This window comes from Taudactylus pleione, unplaced genomic scaffold, assembly GCF_031769625.1.
Source record: "Taudactylus pleione unplaced genomic scaffold, aTauple2 ptg000314l, whole genome shotgun sequence".
NCBI lineage: Eukaryota > Metazoa > Chordata > Amphibia > Anura > Myobatrachidae > Taudactylus > Taudactylus pleione.
Genome location: NW_028284715.1, coordinates 12757346 through 12780331, shown reverse-complemented (window position 1 = coordinate 12780331; position 22986 = coordinate 12757346). Strand labels below are relative to the sequence as shown.

At 42.5% G+C, this 22986-nt stretch overlaps 1 protein-coding gene across 1 annotated transcript in view; it reads right to left on the bottom strand.

The window, feature by feature from the left end:
- Positions 1 to 22986, bottom strand: part of STK3 (serine/threonine kinase 3) — a 240699-nt gene that overhangs the window by 48721 nt on the left and 168992 nt on the right. The window contains exon 10 of the mRNA XM_088442695.1: positions 21706 to 21881. Coding sequence (XP_088298821.1) covers positions 21706 to 21881 — 176 coding nt within the window. The remainder of the gene's footprint in view (positions 1 to 21705; positions 21882 to 22986) is intronic.

Here is a 22986-nt window from a genome sequence, read left to right as displayed (position 1 = left end):
GGAAAGTCAGTGGCAGGATACCCGGCACTGTTGTAATGCTACTTAAATGCATTGTAAGAGTGTGGGCATTATAACTTTAAACTAGAGATGAGTGGTTTGGTTTTGGCTTGGATCTGCCAGATAATTTTGGATCTCAGAACAAGGCAAAACATCATCTCACGGACAAAATGTAATCTTTGGACCTTAAAACGAGGCAAAACATCATCTTTCAAGGACATAACATCATCTTCTGATCTCAGAGTAGGCAAATCGTCATCTCACACGGACAAAACGTCATCTTTGGATCTCAGAACGAGGTAAAACGTCATCTTTGGATCTCAGAACGAGGTAAAACGTCATCTTTCACGGACAAACTTGGCGGGAATATCTGAGGCAAAATTGAACCGCTCATCTCTATTTTAAACATGGCCATTGAAGAGCATGTTTAACATTATAATACAATTTGGGCTACAAATTGGCGTCAACATGCTCACACTAGGCCCTTAAATGTTCTAAAGCCACATCTACATGCCAACTCAAACATGCCCTGCCCCCTTAGTTGTACACAGTCGCAAGTCCATGTTGTGTGTGGAAAAAGGGCACTGCGATAAGACGCGTGGAAAAAATCTGCAACTTCTGTTTATTCCAACTCTGAATAAGACCCACAGTGCACTTGTTACACCAGCACTTTTCAACTCCGTCCTCAAGTATCACCAATAAGCCATGATTTGTTTTTAGATTTCATTAATCATGCACGGGTGAGTTCATCTATTTGGCTCGGTCAGTAATTATCCCACCGGCTTCCACAGACAGAAATCCTCAAAACATGACCTTTTGGAAAAACTTTAGGGTTGAGGTTAAGGAAGCACTGGTTTACACAATGTGTGTGTGTCCCTCCTGAGCTGGAGCTGTTATTTAGACTCTCTACGCTCATGAAACACTTACGGTACAGCACAAACAGCACAATGCTTTACCCACTTTATACTGACAACATTTACACAATTCGAAAATTGATCAAATAAGTGACAGTAAATCTAGAGGAAACAAAGGGCTTGAGAGGCTGAAAATAAGGGCAATATTCAAGCTTATTCAGACTCCCAACTATTGGTGTGGACAATGCAAGCTGTAATTTAATAGTGGTGTCATATTTTTGTACTTATCTTGATTTTATTTTTATTGATGGCCAAAGAATTGAGACATGTTTTGAAAACGGAGAACCAACAATGGGTTGGCAACTATGGAAGTCGTGTACAACGCCACACAATGTGCCACCTTTGCCTCACGTATCTATGGACCTAACAAGCTCCTAAATCACAAATTTTAAACTTGTGATTGTTATATGTAAATGAACTACTGGTAACAATGTACATTATAAGTAGAGGTTGGTTATTTATTAGAGAACTCCAAAATCTTAGTGTGCCCTGAAACATTTCTTACTCCTTCATGACAACATAAGTAAATGGGATGTATTATAATACAAATATTAGACATATGATGCACATGGTAGGCACGTAAGGAAACGTCTCACAGCCACAGCGAGGGAAGCAGGGCTTACAGTATAAGACATCATGTCACTTAAAGATCAGTGCATTAATATTCATCAGTATCCTCCACTGTCTATAAACATTTGAGTGCAGCACAGAAACATCCCTAAGGAGGAAGATGACAGGCTACATTCTGAAGAGCGGATTTGTGAGCCCGTGTGGAGTCTACAGGAGGAGATAATATGCACAGCGCATAAACTCATACGTTAGCTTACTAAATAGTATTACAGCCTAAAGCTAAAGTAATCCACAATCAGATTGTTAGGATAGTGCATTTCACAGAACTAAAGAAGCATTAAGCGTTATGTACAAACATTACCCAGATTTGTACCAAATCCACCTAACCAATCAGCTTGTGTCTGTATAGTACACACTAAACAACGCCTGATTGGGTGTTTTCTGTCTAACTATAGATTTACATCACTAAATAATGTCAGCAAATAATTCTCAATGTCAATTGAGTCTGCTATCAGAAAAGACATTATAATATGCCTTATGTGCTCAGTGACTGCTTGCTATACAGCCTAAGACTACAATATTATTGTATTAATTATAGTTCACATTTCTACAGCATGTATAAAGATTACAGGAGTCAAATATACTATTTGTGATTTAGCATAACTAAGCTAAAAGCCTATGGACTACAACATTAGGAACATGTGCCTCAGTGTAGAGGTACAGGTTGAGTCTCCCATATCCAAAATGCTTGGGACCAGGGGTATTTTGGATAACGGAATATTCCGTATTTTGTAATATTTGCTTATCATAATGAAATATCTTGGGAATGGGACCCCAATATATACACAGAATGCATATATGTGTTATATACACCTTATACACACAGCATGCAGGTCATTTTATACAATATTTTCAATAATTTTGTGGCTCAAGCAAAGTTTACGTACATACATGAAATAAATTTATGTTTCATTTACACCCTATAGACACAGCCTGAAGGTAATTTTATACCATATTTTTAATAATTTGTACCTTAGACATTGAACCATCAAAAATCAAAGGTTTTATTATCTCAGTCATGCCAAAATTATTCTGTATTTCGGAATATTTGGATATGGGAGACTCCACCTGTATCACCATATAGCACTTGCGTATAGCAAAGCTCCCTCTATAATCAGACTGTGCTGCCATTTCTACACTCACATGAGAGATAGTGTGATTTATTTGGGTTGTAGTGGAAACTCCTAGGCACCACGGAAGTTGGTACCACAGTTACCTCTGTGGCTACTACACTGAATCCGCCTTATTTGATCCTTGTTTGATCAATCTGCCCTCCATGTAGAAGCAAATTGGGGGGGGGGGGGGGGGGGTTCTTCCAGTAAGTGCAATGTGAATGTGACAACATTGCTTAACACTCCACACATTCATGGAACTAACCGCAAGCACTGTAATATAACGTTGAATTATGAGATACAAGAGTCTATTTACAAAGCAGTGTCAATTGTGTGGAGTTTGTACATTCTCCCTGTGCCAGTGTGGGTTTCCTCCGGGTACTCCGGTTTCCTCCCACACTCCAAAAAATATACTGGTAGGTTAATTGTCTCGCAACAAAAATTAACCCTAGTGTCTATGTGTGTGAGCGTGTGTTAGGGAATATAGATTGTAAGCTCCACTGGGGTAGGGACTGATGTGAAAGGCCAAATACGCTCTGTAAAAGCGCCGCAGAATATGTGCACTAGATAAATACCTGGTAATAATAATAATAATTGCAAACCATCGGTTCTCGGCAGGTATGATCTCAAAAATTAAGGCGGCACAAATATTAAGTGCAAAACATGCTGGACTTTAAATCATATTTACCTACTTTAATAATCTCCTTTTAAGTTGAAGCCTAGAGAGGAGGTGGCAACTATTAGAGGTGTGGCTGGGCTATTTGCATAATTAAGCCCCACCCCCTAGCAGCAAAATACTGTGAATCACACTTCTAGGGAGAGTGCAATTATCATAGAATCATCTCATACTGGTCCCGCCCCCTCCCCACAGAGTGTGATCCCCAGTATTATTCTCCCTCCTCCTGCCCACTTTACTAGGAAGTGGGCAGAATGGGGGAGATCCCCACCCACTCATATGAGCTCGGGGTACTCCCGGATGTTCCGAAAGAGTAGGTAAGTTTGCTTTAAATTGTAAATATTACCCAGTCTTTACTTAAGTTGGTAGGTCATCAAACAGTTATAAGTGTCTTATAGAATCCCAAGAAATGCATGTTTCAAACACTTTTCCTAATGGTACCAGATGTGATCCACTATAGAGATTTATAACCATTTGCTGGAGATCTGTTATTTATACTCCCATCAGACCCAACGCTGCACAATCTATTATGTGTTTGTCACATACAGTGGTAAATGGCAGCAGGGCCACACACACAATGAAAGCCTGTCCATTATTAATCTTGTCCAAGGTTACAGGCGTCTCACAATAATGCAAGTCCTACACTTCCCTCTGGAATTTACAACGATATTTTCCAAGACTGGTAATTTAACAAAAGCTTAAAGAATAATAATAAGAAAGAACATGTTATAAAGGACAGAATACGATGCGTGACACTGCACGGGCTGAGCAGACGAGGACCATCTATCAGCCATTGTTTGCCTAAACTGTAGATCGGGAGAAAGAGAAAAACAAAAATAAATCTCCCCTAATGATCACAACCTCCTCTCAAATAGCTGCAGTCCTGAACAATTTTTGACGTGTTTCCACATTTCTGGAATGTTATCTGCAGCGATTCGTAGGGCAAATTGTAATTTAAGTTTAGTGTCGGCTCTGTCATTGTCCTCGGTTTCACGCAGGGAAGGGATGACAGCCAGCCAGTGGAATGCATATCTTAGCAGCTCATCGTGTTGGCGGCACAGACACACATGAGAAAAGAAATAAAAAATTAGGTTCCCTTGAACATCTGATTTTCTAAAGCACAAGGCCATCCAAAAATAAAATCACTGCCCCTTTGACAGACAACCTCTCTGGAGACATGGAGGAGCACGGAGAACTGAATGCATCTTTATAAGAAGAGAGAGACCGTTTTCCAAACCACGTTAAGCAGTAAAGTAAAACAGATGCCTTGTTCAAGAGGGAAAACAGGGAGAAAGGCATGTTTTATCCCATTGTAACATTACTAAAGAGGCACAGTCCCATAAATAATGCAGGACAGTCAGTCCACGCTGTCTTTATGCGGTAAATAGTATACAAACATTTTTAGAGAAAAAATAAACTACAATAAGCATGTGTTATTACTAGCTACAAATAAAATGCCATGGTCCTAATGGCACGCCAAACAGCCAGTCTGGATAGTTCCCTTGGTCTGGGTAGCCTGCAGCTGGCTACTTTAGTAGCCATATTGGTAATAATTGTATATAGAGTCCAAAAAATGTCCAGAACTTGCTCCTTAAACTGATCAGGACTCAAGTGTGTCCTAGGCTTTCCACAGTGTCACAATTTTGTTTATTTAGGGAACTGGTGATCGCCGGGCTTACTGTGGCCTTTATCCATTGTTCATCTTAACGTAGTCCTTTAGTTACCCTTGCCAAATAGGATTTCCGTGTAAGATCATAAACAGTTGTACATAGTGGTTTGGGTATAATATGACAGTCAATGTTGACATTCGTCATGTAGACATGACGTACTTGGTGGCCCAGCGGTGACTTACCTGCCCCCAATGGATGCAGCGGTTCAATATATCGATATATCATACTTGGTGGCCCAGCGGTGACTTACCTGCCCCAATGGATGCAGCGGTTCCTGCGCCATCTTCCGAAACTGGGCAGTCATGTGACTAACTTCCGGGTCAGACCTCCGATCCTCCGGTTGAGTATTTCTCCCCCATCACTAACCCTCCCTCTAGTGCGTAACTCTAGCCTCCGTCCCCCGCCCTGCAGCCTAACCCTCCCACCGGCAGCCTTATTCTGTCAATGTCAACATTTCTCCTGCGGACATTTTGAAAATGTCGACACATTGCCTGCCGACATTTTAACAATGTTGACATCATAACTGTCGCCATTATGGTGTCAACATTATGAATGTAGACCTAGTCATTGCCGACCTTTTGTCTACATCCCGTACATAGTACATTAGAAATCATGGTGTGTAAAATAAAATAGAATTGTATCAAAACAAAAAGAAACAAAAACCAATCCAAAAGTGGCTTTAAATCACAGAAACAATGATTTATCCCACCCATGCGTGATGGCAAACAGAATATTTATTTATTTATTATTTATTAACAGTTTCTTATATAGCGCAGCATATTCTGTTGCACTTTACAATTGGAAACATTTATAGAACAAAACGGTAATAACAGACAGACAGAGGTAAGAGGGCCCTGCTTGCAAATATTCCAACCTTAATACAGGCAGTGGGTTAGAAAATGAACAAAATAACTATTTAAATTTAAAAAAAAAAAAAAAAAAAGCTTCATTAGTAATCATTCAAAATGACACAAAAAAACAAAAACACTGCACACAAATGAAAGACCCCATTAAATAATTAAATATAGTATGTTAAGTATGAACTCCCACATAGTCATTAGTCATAGTGATTTGTAAGCAGACAGTTTTGTACCTTTGTAAGATGAAGATCATTTTCTGAGCTGGTGGCGGGGGGTGACCCAGCATGTGCCGGTCCGTTATACTAGCAAAAACACTAAGAAAAATGTGAACAATTCTGTTTTTTCACAGGTGACCATAGCTTTCTGTTTTAGGTTACAACACACCATTTTCAGGTGGCAGTGCAGTTTTTAACTGCCACAAATCTCAGTAGAGCCTTTATTTCCAAATGTGTAATTACAGCACGGTGCATGAATGGGCTGACTAGATGAACCCATCAATTGTTTTCTGCCGCTACATGTTTCTTTGCTAATATCGCTATAATGATTAGTTTAGTCATCCAGGAAATACCTGCTTCATAGATTAAACTGCATAGTGGGTTACACTAAAGTACCAGGGTGTATTGTAATGATTTTTCAGCTAGCTGAAGTCCATGGGGCATATTCATATTGGCGCAAGGTTTAGAGAGGAAAAAAACCTTACACCCCTCGCGCCCAATTTTGGATTAGCACAGGTATGCGCGCTCTCGATAACTGCGGTATCCAAATAAAAAAAAGTGGTCGCAGGGTTTTTGGAGCTGGAAACTCAGCGGCGCGTAAAAAAATAACTAAAACAAAAATACACTTACCTGGCCGGGGATCTCTGCGGCTCCTGGTGGCCTCACCTCCATCTTTTCACTGGAGAGGGGGCTGCTAGGATGCTCCAGGGAGGCAAAAGGGCTGCTGGGAGATGTAGTTCTCCCAGCGCTCATTACGGGGGGAATACTTACAACGCTGGATGAAGACAAAACTATGGAAGGTGAGTATTACTGAGTAATTAAGCTAATTGGACACTTCCAATTGCTTAGTCATTAGGAGGGGTGCCGTCGGGGTCCCAGAGCATTTCCCGACCATTTTTCATCAAATTGTGGATTTTAGGAAAAATTGGTCGTGCTCTGGATGTGCGCAAAAAGAAACCTCCCGGCACTCAAAAAAAAAAATCAAAAACCCTGCTCCTAATTGAATAGCAAAAACCCATACCTGCAAGCAAACCCCACAGGTGCGGGATTTTTGCTATTCTCACCCCTAATTGAAGCTGCCCCCATGTGTACAAACCTAGGAGATGCACACATGGTCATGCATTTTTCTTGCGCCCAGCAAGCTCACAATGGGCCTGATTCTGATGAGGAAGCAGCGGTGATGTTGGACGCAGGCGGGCAATGTTTTCAGTCTGCGCATGGGTCCGGGTCGCACTACGCATGCATCCCGATGGCTACCGCTCTAAAAGCACAGTTGCACCGATACAGACGTCAATGTTCAGATGGAGAATCTATGCTTCCATAGGGCTGGTGCAATCTTTGATGTTACGAACAATAGTGCATTTTACACGCACAGGAAAGGAATAGCGCTGGAGCCTGTGGGCGACTCAGTAGGAAGAGCATCGGCCATGGCATCAGCCTAATGTCGCAGTTGCAGCTTCAACTGCCTCCACCTCTGAAGCACGCCCCATGTCTCACCTTTGCTTCAGAAGTTCACAAATGTGAGTATTGAGCACAAGATTGATTTTAGTGCAATTAACCAGAATGGGACAGTTTTATACACTAGTTACTAGAGTGGGACAGTTTTATACACTAGTTACCAGACTAGGACAATTTTATACACTAGTTACTAGAATGGGACAGTTTTATACACTAGTTACTAAAATGGGACAGTTTTATACACTAGTTACTAAAATGGGACAGTTTTATACACTAGTTACCAGACTAGGACAATTTTATACACTAGTTACTAGAATGGGATAGTTTTATACACTAGTTACTAAAATGGGACAGTTTTACACACTATTTACCAGACTGGGACAGTTTTACACACTAGTTACCAGACTGGGACAGTTTTACACACTAGTTACCAGACTGGGACAGTTTTACACACTAGTTACCAGACTGGGACAGTTTTACACACTAGTTACCAGACTGGGACAGTTTTACACACTAGTTACCAGACTGGGACAGTTTTACACACTAGTTACCAGACTGGGACAGTTTTACACACTAGTTACCAGAATGGGACAGTTTTACACACTAGTTACCGGAATGGGACAGTTTTACATACTAGTTACCAGAATGGGACTGTTTTACACACTAGTTACCAGACTGGAACATTTTTATACACTAGATACCAAAATGGAACAGTTTTTATACAATAGTTAACAGAATGACTTCAAATAGAAACCCTAGGGAACACAACACTAAATAAATCAAAGTTCATACATCATACTTTCTCTGACTTAATAAGTGATAATTATTAAAATTAATGTTAATTAGATTACAGGTCATCTCAACTAAAGTTCACAGTTCTGCTTTGGTGCACTTTAATAATGTAATTAGCATAATTATGTCAATGGAGGTAACTGAGCAGAGCACACGTTCTTTGCTTGTCTTGCTTTATATGATGATACATGTACCATGCAAAGACTGATGGTACCAGTATTATTTGCTCCCAAAGACATTTTAGAAATAGCACAAATGTTATGTTTTAATACTGACAAAATGTATTTTCTAATGGACGAGCTTCCTCACACCTATCCTCCACTATTTGAGAAGAAAAACAGAAAGATGCTGTGCTGGCAGATATTGTAATTGAGTAAATATATATATATATATATATATATATATATATATATATATATATATATATATATATATATATTAGGGGTGAGCGGGCTCGGATTTCTGAAATCCGAACCCCCCCGATCCGAGGCAGATCAGAGTCAGGCTCGACTTTTCCCGCCTGACTCGGATCTGAAATCGAGGCAAAACTTCATCATCCCGCCTTCCGGGTCTCGCGGGTTTTGGATCCTATATAAGGTACCCGCGTCGGCGCCATTTTCTCACTCGGCTGTGGACAGTGAAGAGGGAGGGTGGGAGTTAGGGCTGTGTAGTGTAGTGTAGTGCAGAGTAGTGTTGTGCTGCGCTGTGCTGCTGTTGTCCACAGGGGCTGTGTCCACTACATCAAAGTCCATAGGGGCTGGCTGGACTGTGTTGTGCAGTCAGTTCTCCATAGGGGCTGTGTCCACTCCAAAGTCCTGTGCAGTGTCCCAGTCCTAAAGGTGTGCTGTAGTGTTGTCCAAGAGGTGCTCTGTCCATCAGGGGTGCTCCCCCCAAGTGCTAAAAAAATTATATTTTTTCTGTGTTTGTGAATTGTGTGCGCAGTAGCCGCACGTGCATCAACAAAGTAGTGCCAAGTGTGCGCCTGTGTCATAAGTAAAGGGCCGGCTGGTTTGACCGTTAAAGGGTGCTGTAACCCCCAAAGTACACTCCAGTCCAAACCAAAAAAAAAAATATTTTTTCTGTGTTTGTGAATTGTGTGCGCAGTAGCCGCACGTGCATCAACAAAGTAGTGCCAAGCGTGCGCCTGTGTCATAAGTAAAGGGCCGGCTGGCTTGACCGTTAAAGGGTGCTGTAACCCCCAAAGTACACTCCAAACCAAAAAAATATATATTTTCTGTGTTTGTGAATTGTGTGCGCAGTAGCCGCACGTGCATCAACAAAGGAGCAGCGCCAAGCGTGCGCCTGTGTCCCATAAGTAAAGGGCCGGCTGGCTCATTTCTTAAAGAGTGGTGTAACCCACAAAGTGCACTACTCTCCAGCAAAAATAAAAAAATATTTTCTGTGTTTGTGTGCGCCTTAGCCGCACGTATATATCAAATCGATGGAGGACCAAACTTTCTCCGATAAAAATAAAATAGAGAAAGATCAAGAACCACTTCCTCCTAGTGCTGAAGCTGCTCCCACTAGTCATGACATAGACGATAACATGCCATCAACGTCGTCTGCCAAGGCCGATGCCCAATGTCATAGTAGAAGCCACATACAATCCCAAATGACAAAGTTCAGGAAAATGACCTTAAAAAAAACATTTAAATCATCTGAAGAGAAACGTAAACTTGCCAATATGCCATTTATGACACGGAGTGGCAAGGAACGGCTAAGGTCTTTCCCTATGACTAGTGTGTGTCATACTAGTATGACTAGTATGTTCATGACTAGTGGTTCAGCTTCACATGACGATGGAAGCCCTCCTCCCGCTAAAAAAATCAAACGAGTTAAGCTGGCAAAAGCACAGCAAAGAACTGTGCGTTCTGAGAAGATATCACAAATCCCCAAGGAGAGTCCAAGTGTGGTGGCGGTTGCGATGCCTGACCTTCCCAGCACTGGAAGGGAAGAGGTGGCTCTTTCCACCATTTGCACGCCCCCTGCAAGTGCTGAAAGGAGCACCCACAGTCCACTTGCTGATATGCAAATTGAAGATGTCACTGTTGAAGTACAACAGGATGAGGATACTGGTGTAGCTGGCGCTGAGGAGGAAGTTGGCGAGGAGGATTCTGATGGTGATGTGGTTTGTTTAAATCAGGCTCCGGGGGAGACAGTTGTTGTCCGTGGGATGAAAAAGCCCATCACGGTCATGCCTGGGCAGAAGACCAAACATTCCACCTCTTTGGTCTGGCAATATTTCTATCCAAATCCGGACAACAACTGCCTTGCCATATGTACCATATGTAAACGTGGAATAAGTAGGGGTAGGGACGTTAACCACCTAGGAACATCTTCCCTTATACGGCACCTGCAGCACGTTCATAATAAGTTACTGTCAAGTTCAGAAACTTTGGCTAAGACCATAAGCAGTCCAGGGACACCTAAATCCCGTTGTCCTGTTGTATCCAAGCGCCTGCAAACCACACCGTCAACTCCCTCCTCGTCAATTTCCTCCTTAGTCAGGATCAGAAGTAGTCCTGCAGGCCATGTCACTGGCATGACTGACTCTCCTATCCGGGATTCCTCCGGAGGATCCTGCATTGCTACGCCTCCTGCTGCCGCTGCCGCTGTTGCTGCTGCTGGGAGTCGTTCATCATCCCAGAGAGGAAGTAAGAACACCACTACTTTTACTAAACAATTAACCCTCCAACAGTCCTTTAAGTACGACAGCAGTCATCCTGAAGCAAAACGTATAACTGAGGCCTTGACTGCTATGTTGGTGTTAGAGGTGCGTCCGGTATCCGCCATTAGTGCAGTGGGATTTAGACAATTGATGGAGGTAGTGTGTCCCCGGTTCCAAATCCCGTATAGATTCCACTTCACTAGGCAGGCGATACCGAGACTGTACAGAAACGTCAACAAAAGTGTCCTCAGTGTCTTGAAAAATGCCGTTGTACCCAATGTCCACTTAACCATGGACATGTGGACAAGTGGAACAGGGCAGACTAAGGATTATATGACTGTGACAGCCCACTGGGTAGATGTATCACCTTACGCAGCAACAGCAGCAGCGTCACCAGTAGCAGCATCTCAGAAATGCCAGCTCGTTCCAAGGCAGGCTACGCTGTGTATCACCGGTTTCAGTAAGAGGCACACCGCCGACAACCTCTTAGAGAAACTGAGGGAAATCATCGCCCAGTGGCTTACCCCACTTAGACTCCCCTGGGGATTTGTGATATCTGACAACGCCACCAATATTGTGCGGGCATTACATCTGGGCAAATTCCAGCACGTCCCATGTTTTGCTCACACAATAAACTTGGTGGTGCAGAATTTTCTGAAAAGCGACAGGGACGTGCAGGAGACGCTTTGGGTGGCCCGAAAAATTTCTGCCCACTTTCGCCATTCAGCGACTGCGTGCCGAAGACTGGAGCGCCAGCAAACACTCTTGAACCTGCCCCGCCATCATCTGAAGCAAGAGGTTGTGACGTGGTGGAACTCAACCCTCTATATGCTTCAGAGGATGGAGGAGCAGCAAAGCAAAAGGCAATTCAAGCCTATACATCCACCTATGACATAGGCAAAGGAGGGGGTATGCACCTGACTCAAGCACAGTGGAGAATGATTTCCGTATTGTGCAAGGTTCTCCAGCCCTTCGAACTTGCCACACGTGAAGTTAGTTCAGACACTGCCAGCTTGAGTCAGGTAATTCCCCTCATCAGGCTTTTGCAGAAGCAGCTGGAGAAAGTGAAGGAGGAGCTAAGACGGAGCGATTCCGCTCGGCATGTGGGACTTGTGGATGAAGCCCTTCTTTCGCTTTGCCAGGATTCCAGGGTGGTCAATCTGTTGAAATCAGACCACTACATTTTGGCCACCGTGCTCGATCCTAGGTTTAAGGCCTATGTGGTGTCTCTCTTTCCGGCCGACACAAGCCTGCAGAGGTGCAAAGACCTGCTGGTGAAAACACTGTCAGCTGAAGCGGAACGTGACATGTCAACAGCTCCTTCTTCATTTTCTCCAGCAACTGGGGCTGCCAGGAAAAAACGTAGGTATCCTAAGCAACCCGCTGGCGGTGATGCAGGGCAGGCAGGACCAAGTTTGGACATCTGGTCCGGACTGAAGGACCTGGCAACAATTTCTGACATGTCTACTGTCACTGCATATGATACGGTCACCATTGACAGAATGGTGGAGGATTACATCGGTGACAGCATCCAAGTAGGCATGTCAGACAGTCCGTACCTGTACTGGCAGGAAAAAGAGGCAATTTGGAGCCCCTGTACAAACTGGCTCTATTTTACCTGAGTTGCCCCCCCCTCCAGTGTGTACTCCGAAAGAGTGTTTAGTGCAGCCGGGAACCTTGTCAGCGAAAGGCGTAGAAGGTTGCTTCCACAAAATGTGGAGAAGATGATGTTCCTAAAAATGAATTATCAACTCTTCCAGGGAGACCAGCCTCCAGAACGTACAGAGGGACCTGTGGTGGTGGATTCCAGCGGGGACGAGTTAATACTCTGTGAGGATGAGGATGTACACAACACTGAAGAGGGTGAGGAATCGGTGGATGAGGATGAGGACGACATCTTGCCTCCGTAGAGCCAGTTTGTGCAGGGACACATTAATTGCCAGCTTGTTTTGTGGGGGCCCAAATGAACCAATCATTTCAGCCACAGTCGTGTGGCAGACCCTGGCGCTGAAATGATTGGTTTGTTAAAGTGTGCATGTCCTGTTTATACAACATAAGGGTGGGTGGGAGGGCCCAAGGACAATTCCATCTTGCACCTCTTTTTTTTTTTTTGAATTATGTACTGTTTGGGGCCTAGTTTTTCAAACTGCTATCCTGTCTGCCACTGCAGTGTCACTCCTAGATGGGCCACATGTTTGTGCCGCCACTCGTGTCGCTTAGCATAGTCATCCATCTACCTCGGTGCAACCTTTTGGACATAAAAACACTATTGTGAGGTGTGAGGTTTTCAGAATAGACTGGAAATGAGTGGAAATTAAAGTTTTTGAGGTTAATAATAGCATAGGAGCAGAAAAATCAACACATTCTGTGATTTTAGCCGTTTTTATGCTTTTTTTAAAAAAAGAAATACAGATCCAAAACACAAAACCCAGAACCCAAAACACCGAAGGGTGGTTTTGGCAAAACCAATCCAGATCCAAAACACCAAGAAAGATCCAGATCCAAAACGAAAAGTGGCCGGTGCACACCCCTAATATATATACACCAATAAAAATATAAATATGAAAATATATACACATGGATACCAAAAATAAGTATACAAATAAATATAAATACAGTAATCTAGATCAATAAATATGCATAAACATTGATAAGAAAAATAACAAATCAGGGATAAGAACAATAATAATATTGGAACATGAAAATAATAAATGGATAAATAAGTATATTATTAGGAATCACAAATGTGCTGTATCCCAGAGAGTCCATTAGTAATCCAAGATTAGCGTAGTCAGTTGCAACAACTTGTAAATGATATTTAAAAAGTGGCAGCAGTGAGTTCACCGTACTAAAACGTAGTATCCATTAAATGTCCAAATTTGCTAGATAACGTGCAAATATGTCCCTAATGTTTATTGTTCAACGAATGCTTTTATTTTTTAAGAAAGATGTTTTAATTGGCAGTTCTACAGCAAATTCACCCAGTGTGTCTCCTAGGTCTTTAAACATAAGTTTAAAACAGACAGACTGCAGAACTAGAACATGTCCGCAAAGTAAACGAAATGTAATTAATTGTCAAAGTTTGAGACTTTTTTCAGTAGGCTTTTGTGAACAGTGCCTAGGCAAAATATATAAGCTAGCCTTAAAAATAGCAAGGATTAAAAGGAGTCCAATTTACAAAAGAAGAAAAAGAAAAGCAAAAAACATAGAATAGTGTGTTTTTCTTAATTAGCACTGCGCTCCAATGAGTCTACAGAATCTACACAAACCAGCAGTTCAACTTTCAGAGCCAGAAGCCCCTACTGACATGGATTAAACTCTTGCAGTGGATATAAATTATGTGCCTCTGTGGATGCCAGTGCTGGTCAGCTGACTACATAGCCCTGTCAGTCAGTTCCGAGCAAATCAGACAATGGAATACTCTGCTAAATCAACAAGCTTCCGGACCCTTTATTACTTAGAGGTTTGATCTGTTGCTGGTTTCTAGCAGCTGTTGAATATTTTCCACATTTCCTTCAAATGACATAATTACTGAAACATACATTCGGTACAAGTAGAGTCATAATGCCTAAATTAAGGCCGTTTTCAGAGAAGAAAAGAAAATGTTCCTTACAGCCTCTGTTTGTTTCAGCTCCTTCTAAATTTCAGGTTGACTTGGCTCACTCACTCGCTTAATACAGTAAAAACATAAATTTGCTAGCTGTCAGTAAGTAATAAGACAAATGTACATCCACTAATAAGTGGAGATGTCAGTAACAAAAAAAAAAAAATCAAAAAAAAAAATCAGAAGCCTACCTGACGATACAATTGTACAGAAAAGTTGATTTTGAAATTGTGAACTCTGGGCCTGATTCAGAGCCACTCGTAAGCGGCCGCTCGTTCGTTCCGAGCGATGTTCGCACATCTGCGCATGGGTTTGTAATGCGCATGCGCCAACCAGTCAGTGCGGTCCGAAATCGTGTGCTCGCAAAATAGTGAATGCCTGCTAATTTGAGTGACAGGATGAGGCGTTTGTGGGTGGTAACAGGGGAAGGTGCTTGAAAACGGGGAGTGGAGATCCGAACGCAGGCGTGCCAAACGGTCAAAACGGGCGTTTTAAGGGTGTGCATAATTAACAAAGCAGCGTCATCGATCACGTCACTTGGTTGTCTTTTAGCCTGAACTGCTCGCATGATTGCGATAGGAAAATGCTACCACAAGAATAGCGAGCAGTTCAGACGCCGTTTCATGTGCTCGATTAATCTAATAAATAGCGGAGATGACGTATGATGCGAGCGGCCAGGGGGCGTTTTTTCAAAATAGCGAGCGCATGTTTCGTTCGCTCGTTTAGACATAGAGGCGTCAACAGACAGCAAAGAGCGAGCGCTTAATTTAAATATCCGGCCCCTTTTTCAGAACGACCGTCCGCAAATAGCGTCCAACTCTGAATCAGGCCCTCTGTTCTTTAGTAAACATTGCTTTTTTGGGTTCCCAACGATTTTGATGCATTTTTACATGTCAGTAAATTATTTGGAAGAAAAAAAACTTAATTAAAATGTTTCAATGATTGGTAGCACTAGTACAGATATTTTAAACATAACTGCCCAACCTCGCTGCATGGGCCACCATACACCTCTCAAATAAACAAACCTCCACCAACATAAATGACTGTGCAGACTCTATAGTACAAAAGTTAAGCCCAATTTGCAAATTATTCCCCAGCGGGTGGTAATATTTTAAGAATAACGACAGGTGAGACCAGAATTAAAATGTTCAAACAGATTTCTATTCTAATGGTTCACTACGGCCACTAATTGCTTTTTAATATGACTCACAGGGGTTTAGCGCAATCCATATTTATGCTGGCAAAATACTGCAGAGACTTTGTTACAGTTTATTTTATACTTGGTCACGTTGGAAAATTATAATAATTCAGCAAACTCTGAGAAAGATTTATTTGCGAGTTTATAATCCATGCTTAACGCGCGTAAATCTTATCTGACATACCTATTGGGCCATAAAAATGGCAGCTGGCCACATTTGTCCTAAACATCCCGGTATATAATAGCACTGACACACCGTCAAATTTGCCAGTGTATTCAGCCTAAGAAACTCTCATGCATGCTGTCAATGTCATAACATATTGGAAGAATGAAGAGTTGCATACTTCTAAATACACAATTGACATCGCAATCTTCCTGTATCATATAACCATACATCCCAATTGCCCTGGTTATATGGGCAGTTCTGGGTGGATAAGGGCAGGGTGCGACTGGATCGGCGCAGGACTAATTTTTTTTCCTAGATTTTGAGTGTCAAAATGTTGGAATGTATGCATAACTACTGAGTGCTGTTGGGGTAGGGATGTATTCATAACGTTGACATTTACAATGCCAACATACATAAAGTCGACACCCTAATGTCAGCATCTGCAGAATGTGAACATGTGAGGTGTCATTCTTCAGGGACCAAAGGATTAAGGTTAGACTTCAGATGTGGAGGATTAGGCTATGGGAGGGGAGGGTTAGGCACTAGGGGGAGGGTTAGGATTAGGCATCAGGAGAGAAGGGTTAGGCACTAGGGAGAGAAAGGGGAGGTTTGGGTTATATCCTATGGGGAGGGTTAGGCTATGCGACATTAGGGTTAGGCACTAGGGTTGGAGTTAGGGTCAGACTATTGGAGGGTAGACTTAAGGTTAGGCACTAGGGGAGAGTTATGGCTAGGCTGCAGGAGGGGGTTAGGCACTAGGGGGAGAGTCAGGGTTAGACTAAGAGAGGGGAGGGCTAAGCACTAGCGAGAGAGAGGGGAGGTTTGGGTTATGTCCTAGGGGGGAGGATTAGGGTTAGGCTACGGTACCTTTGGGTTAGGCACTAGGGTTGAAGTTAGGGTTAGGCACTAGGGGAGAGTTACGGCTAGGCTGCAGGAGGGAGATTAGGGTTAGGCACTAGAGGGATAATTAGGGTTAGCCTACGAGAGGGGAGGGTTAGGCACAAGGGGGATGGTTAGGCTACAGGAGGTGATGTCAGGGTTAGGCACTAGGAGGTGGGATAGGGTCAGCAATGCTCACTGCCAGAGCGCCGCAGGATCAGTCAGACACTGGACCTGCCATACCAGGTAAATCACTACTAGACCACCAGAGACCCTTCCGCTACCAAACGCTCATATTACTACCACAAGCAGCACTGTCCTCCCAACCATAACAAGTGGACAGGTTATCTCCTCTCATGAGTATCAGCATAAACCCACTCTAAAATACTCTGTGAGGTTGTGAAAATTTAGATGATATGACTGGCTAGTTTGTTCCATCTCCGCCCACTTCAAAACGGGAGCGCGCGGAGAAAGGAGATTAATATAGACTGAGAAAAAGGGAGTTATGGCTTGAAAAAAAAAAAAATTAGAAAACATTCCAAATTTAGATGAACCCCTCTATTACTCATCACACACACATCCCCAACCTTAATCTTATCCCTTGTACAAGCGAGAGCATTCCTATCTTTAACAGATAAGGTACTCAAGTGCATGTGAGGGATAGACACAAATTATACCAACCGGCTGGTCACTGGTCTTGCCTTCAAGGGCAAGTCTAATGGCAGACCTATGTTGTGCAGCCCTCTCTCTGAAAGAACAGACGGTTTTGCCCACATGTGCGAGCCCGCATGGGCATTTAATCGCATATATGACAAACTTACTGGTACACGTTAAAACATGCCTGATATGAATTTTAGAACCAGAATGGGGATGCGTAATGTAAGTGCCTACTTCTAAGTGACGGCAAGAAACGCAACCTGTGCACCTGTAACAACCTTTTGGTCTAGACAAAAAATTATGCGATTGTGTAATAGCTGTCACATCAGTCCTGACTAACCAGTCCCTAAGATTTCTTCCACCATTAAATTATTTTTTATTTATATATATATATATATATATATATATATCTGTATCTATCTGTCTGTATAAGTATATTAATAGAGGAGAAAGCTGCACAAAATTCAATGAATTGGAAAAAATGTTGTTGAGCAATTAAACTTGAATACACTTAATGCACGGGAAGATTTTATTGTACCCAGGCATAGAGCTGGCCATGCTTTATTAATCACATACAGCGGGTACATCTCCACATGCTAAGTTACCAGTAACCCTGCCGCTCCACGATCCATGGGTAGACTGCATCCCTGTGTGGCAACCTTAAGCTTAAGGTCACAACGCCCGTCTTTTGCAGTCAGCCATGTTTCTGATTTATTTCCTGCGCTTATTAAACCACTGAAACGTTCTGTCTCGCGTAACAGATGGCTCTTTCAAGTTTTGTTACTATTCCAGAATCTTTAGAGGATTTCGAATTTGTGTACTTACAACAGGAAGCTTACTGAGAAAAAAAACACAAAGATGTGCACATTTCTGTCTAATGCCAAACAATCTGGAATCCATGGCCGCTTGGAAACGGTTCCATCAAAGTGACAGAAATCATTACACTGGTGTTGCGGCAATAAACAGATTCACATACCACATGGCACTTTGCTTGTGCCGAAGAGGCAGATATAATGCAGAGTATACTTTTATTATTATTATATTTTATTATTTGCTGCAGCTAAAACAAATTGATTCAATTGTTACAGGAATTGGAATCCCTCAGGCTCACGAGTAACTTGACATTTAATAGCACGATATTTTGAGGTTATTGCTTCTAGAATATGGAATTAAACAGGCAAGTTTCCCAGATACTGTAGGAAAGATTTGTACAACGTCGAGATATGCAATATGACAAAACCTAAATAAACATCCATCTATCTCAACTCATCTCTGTCTATGTTGCATATAGTGTATAAATAGAATAATATATCAATGAACCCAAAGACGTTCTATTATTCTGTCATAAATCTTATAGGAACTGTGTTGCCAACTAAATTCAGTCCATCACTTTAGGTGCCTATAACACTACAAAGAGACGGTTTAGAATGAAATGGCTGCAAAGTGCAGCGCACAGACAGTAAGTGACTGCTGAGCCAATCATGTGGCGGAAATCGGAGCCCACTGATGACCGCAAAGCCAGCATGGGTGCTTTAGCCATCTCACTGCTCTATGGGCATGATTTAGAGATAGTCGCAGTGCCGCTCTCTTTGCAAATGGGCAATTCTATTCGTGCTGCACGTGTATAAAGTCACAGTGCGCATGTGCTGCGATGGTCCTGCGGCGGCGGTGAGGATTTATTCGCAAAGTGACTGATAGACAGGGACAGTTTGTTTGTGGCAACAGGAGGGGGCGACTCAAGCGCAGGTGTGCCATGACCATTTCAGGGGCGTGTCGTGGCTTGCGACTACAATACGCAGTAAAATGGCTCAGGCGTCTTACTTTTGATGGCCATTCTGCAGGACTATAGGTTTACTAAGAAGTATGATGATCGACCAATGGGCCCGATTCAGACCCGTTCGCTAGCAAGCGCTCGCTCGTAGCTGGCGATGTTTTGCAATGTGCGCGTGCGTATGCATCGCAGTGTGTGCGTGTGCGAACTAGGCCGAACGATCGGGAAGCGTACGCTCGCACAGCATAGACAGCCCGGCTGAAAGAGTGACAGGAGAAGCAGTTTGCGGGTGGTGACAGGGGCTGGGAACTTAGAAAGGGGGAGTGGAGGTGCGAACGCAGGCGTGCCTGAGCGTCTTAACGCCGTTTCAGATGCGTGCATAATTAAGAGGCAGCGTAAATTGTACACATCACCTGGTTGAATTTTACACTGAAGTGCTCGTAGTACTTGCGGTAGGGTATAGTCAACCACAAGCGATGCGGTCGCTTCCGATGGTACCAGATGGTTGCATACACTTCCTGGGTGTCTTATACACAAAGTGATCGCATGCCAAGACATAGTGGGCGTGCTTATGCCTTGCCGTGCGATCGCCTGCCTTGCTGGATGTGTGCGTAAGCATCTAGCAAACGGGTCTGAATCGAGCCCAATGTGCGTCCAATGGTTGCGTCTTCGTGCACAAGCGGCGAAACGAGACGCAGATTGTAGGCGTCTCAGTAAAAATCCTTTTATTCATCCAAAAAAGGAAAAAAAAAAAAAAAATGGGGGAAAAAGCCCACACTCCAGAAGGAGAGGGGTGCGCATCCTTAGACTGATGCAGGCACAGCAGCACCCACCAAGACAGCAAATTATTTTATCTCACAGAAGTTCCCAGTAGGATTAGTTTTGGGTGGAGTTATCCTATGTGCTTTTTGGCCATGTCATACTGTACAAGCCACCAGACATGAATATTACTGCCAACGCACTCGATAGGGACACATCTGCTGTCCCCATCACTCCCTATGGTCTACATACTGTACCACAAGTGTTACTTGGTAGGAGAAAGTAACATAATGCCAAATACAGGCGGAAAGTGGCAGGACAGAGGCTGAAGAATGAATTGTGATGCACTTTGCTTGTATTACCTAAAAACTTAGTTGTTTGGTTTTTTTAAGCTCTTCAGCATATAGTGCGCATTTTATGCAGCAAATGTCCATGTAAGTTTGTATTACTACTTCTCATGTATAATTCTCATCAATGTTTCACAGACAGTATGGCAGCAGCTTGAAATATTTATAGTTTTTCAAAAAACACTTTAATATGCAGACGGTCTGTCTCATCACGATCTTCACTGACAGATGTTCCGACTCCTGATTCCAGAAGTTCATCCTCATTCGACGGTTCTTAAAATTCCACCAAGGGGTATATTTACTAAAGTGCAGGTTTTTAGAACTTGAGAAGTTGCCCATAGCAACCAATCAGATTCTACTTAACATTTATCTAGCATCTTCTAGAAAATAATAGCTAGAATCTGATTGGTTGCTATGGGCAACATCGCCACTTCTAAAAACCCTCACTTTAGCGAATATACACCCAAGTATCAACTACTTCTCAGATGCACAAAGTACTACAACCGTTCAGGGGGTAAAACCATGTACAATAACTTATACAATATGAAGACTGATGCAGGATAAACGTTTTGTTAATCTATATTATATTGTAGTGTAACATCTTGTTTGAAAGTGAACTGAAGCCTCTGACTGTTTATAACATTTATCAAGATGCCGCAAGAGAACTGGACTGTAGGAGGAAGCGTAGCGGGCGGAGGAAGGCACACTGGCGTAAGATGTCACTCTATCCAATTTTGTAACAACCCCTTGGCCACGTATGTCCCGCTGCTATCCGATGCCCTGACCACATCAGTGATGATGAAGTTGCATTCCTATAACAAAGTTGTTCTTCTGAAATGGTCCCTGGCGTACTGAATTCCAGCGTAGAGACTGGGATGACGCCATGGTTGCTACTGCAAGCTGTCTGCATTAATGCCACTAAAGATTCCCCGGTCTTAAAACGTGGAAGTCAATTGTTTATAATATTTTATGATATGTTTAACGTTTCCTTTCCATGATGTTCAGATACACCCACATTCTAACAACATGAGTTAAATCACAGCAACAATCACATCTACAATATATTGTACATATAATTATGTACAAATATAAAATGTTAATAAGCAAAATTACAGCCTTAGTAATAAATTAATCTGCAACTGAAACCGAAAAGCAATTCATCTAAATATGAAGACCCTTATCTGGGCATTAGAACCACAATATTCTGCCAATGACAGGGCTCATTCCTCACTATTCAGGCGAGCCTTCATCAATGAGGTCCTAACATCCCCAGTGATGGGACTTGTCCATAACTGACACTTAGAACAAATGACATTGCTCGTTAATACTTACAAAGTCGAAATCGCCATCAGGAGGAACCTTCCAGTTGTCGGGGAAGACGTTTTTGGATATGTGGTATTGCTCGTGGACATTCTGATTGTGGTTCTCATGGGGCTTATTTTTAGAGTCTTGTTTATCAAAGTAATCCATAAAGGACGGCCGCGGTACTTGTGGAGAAGTCGCATTTCCTGGTTACATGAAGAGAAGCGTAGTATTAAAACTCCAGGATACACATGCTTCACAATAAACAAAGTAAAAAGACAATTCATACAAAAATATTAAAGACATCACTCATATTACGACTCCACTAATGAACCACCGCTACTGTTAATCTGCTAGCAACAATGCCGCTATACAATCTGTATAGAGTGTATATTTTTTAGCTCAGGGCCTGGTGCAGAGATGGACGCAAATTTCGTTGCAACTGCGATTCCGTATGCAGCGGTTCTGCGAAAATATGCTAATGATTTAGCTGATGTCTTGTGCACAGAGACGCCCACCTCTGGCGGCGCACATCCGCCGCTTACGTACAAAAGTGGAAACATCGGACATCTGAGTAACCCTATGATGTCGCAGAATGTATGTCTCGCCTATGACGCCGGGGCATCTTCAGCTTCATGTGAATCGCAGAGGCTTACTAGAGCACGGCCAGAAAATAGTCCTGACATTCCCTGGGCACTCTCATGGCCACGTGTCACGTATGAAACACAGACCACAGTTTGGGCACCATTGGTGTGACTACTTACACATTTATTATTATTATTATGATCATCCTCCTTTATTTATATGGCACCACAAGTGTTCCACAGCGCCTAACAATGTATATAAACAAATAAGTGAACAAGAAACTAGTAACTAATGCTGCATACACACGGAACAACTTGAACATCCATAGAGATCGCTGATAGATTACCCTCCAACTTTCTGTAGTGCAGGTCATACGATTTTGGTTGTACACACTGATAGATATCGATGATAGATTTTGGTTGTACACACTGATAGATATCTATGATAGATTTTGGTTGTACACACTGATAGATATCGATGATAGATTTTGGTTGTACACACTGATAGATATCGATGATAGATTTTGGTTGTACACACTGATAGATATCTATGATAGATTTTGGTTGTACACACTGATAGATATCTATGATAGATTTTGGTTGTACTGATAGATACCTATGATAGATTTTGGTTGTACACACTGATAGATACCTATGATAGATTTTGGTTGTACACACTGATAGATACCTATGATAGAATTTGGTTGTACACACTGATAGATATCTA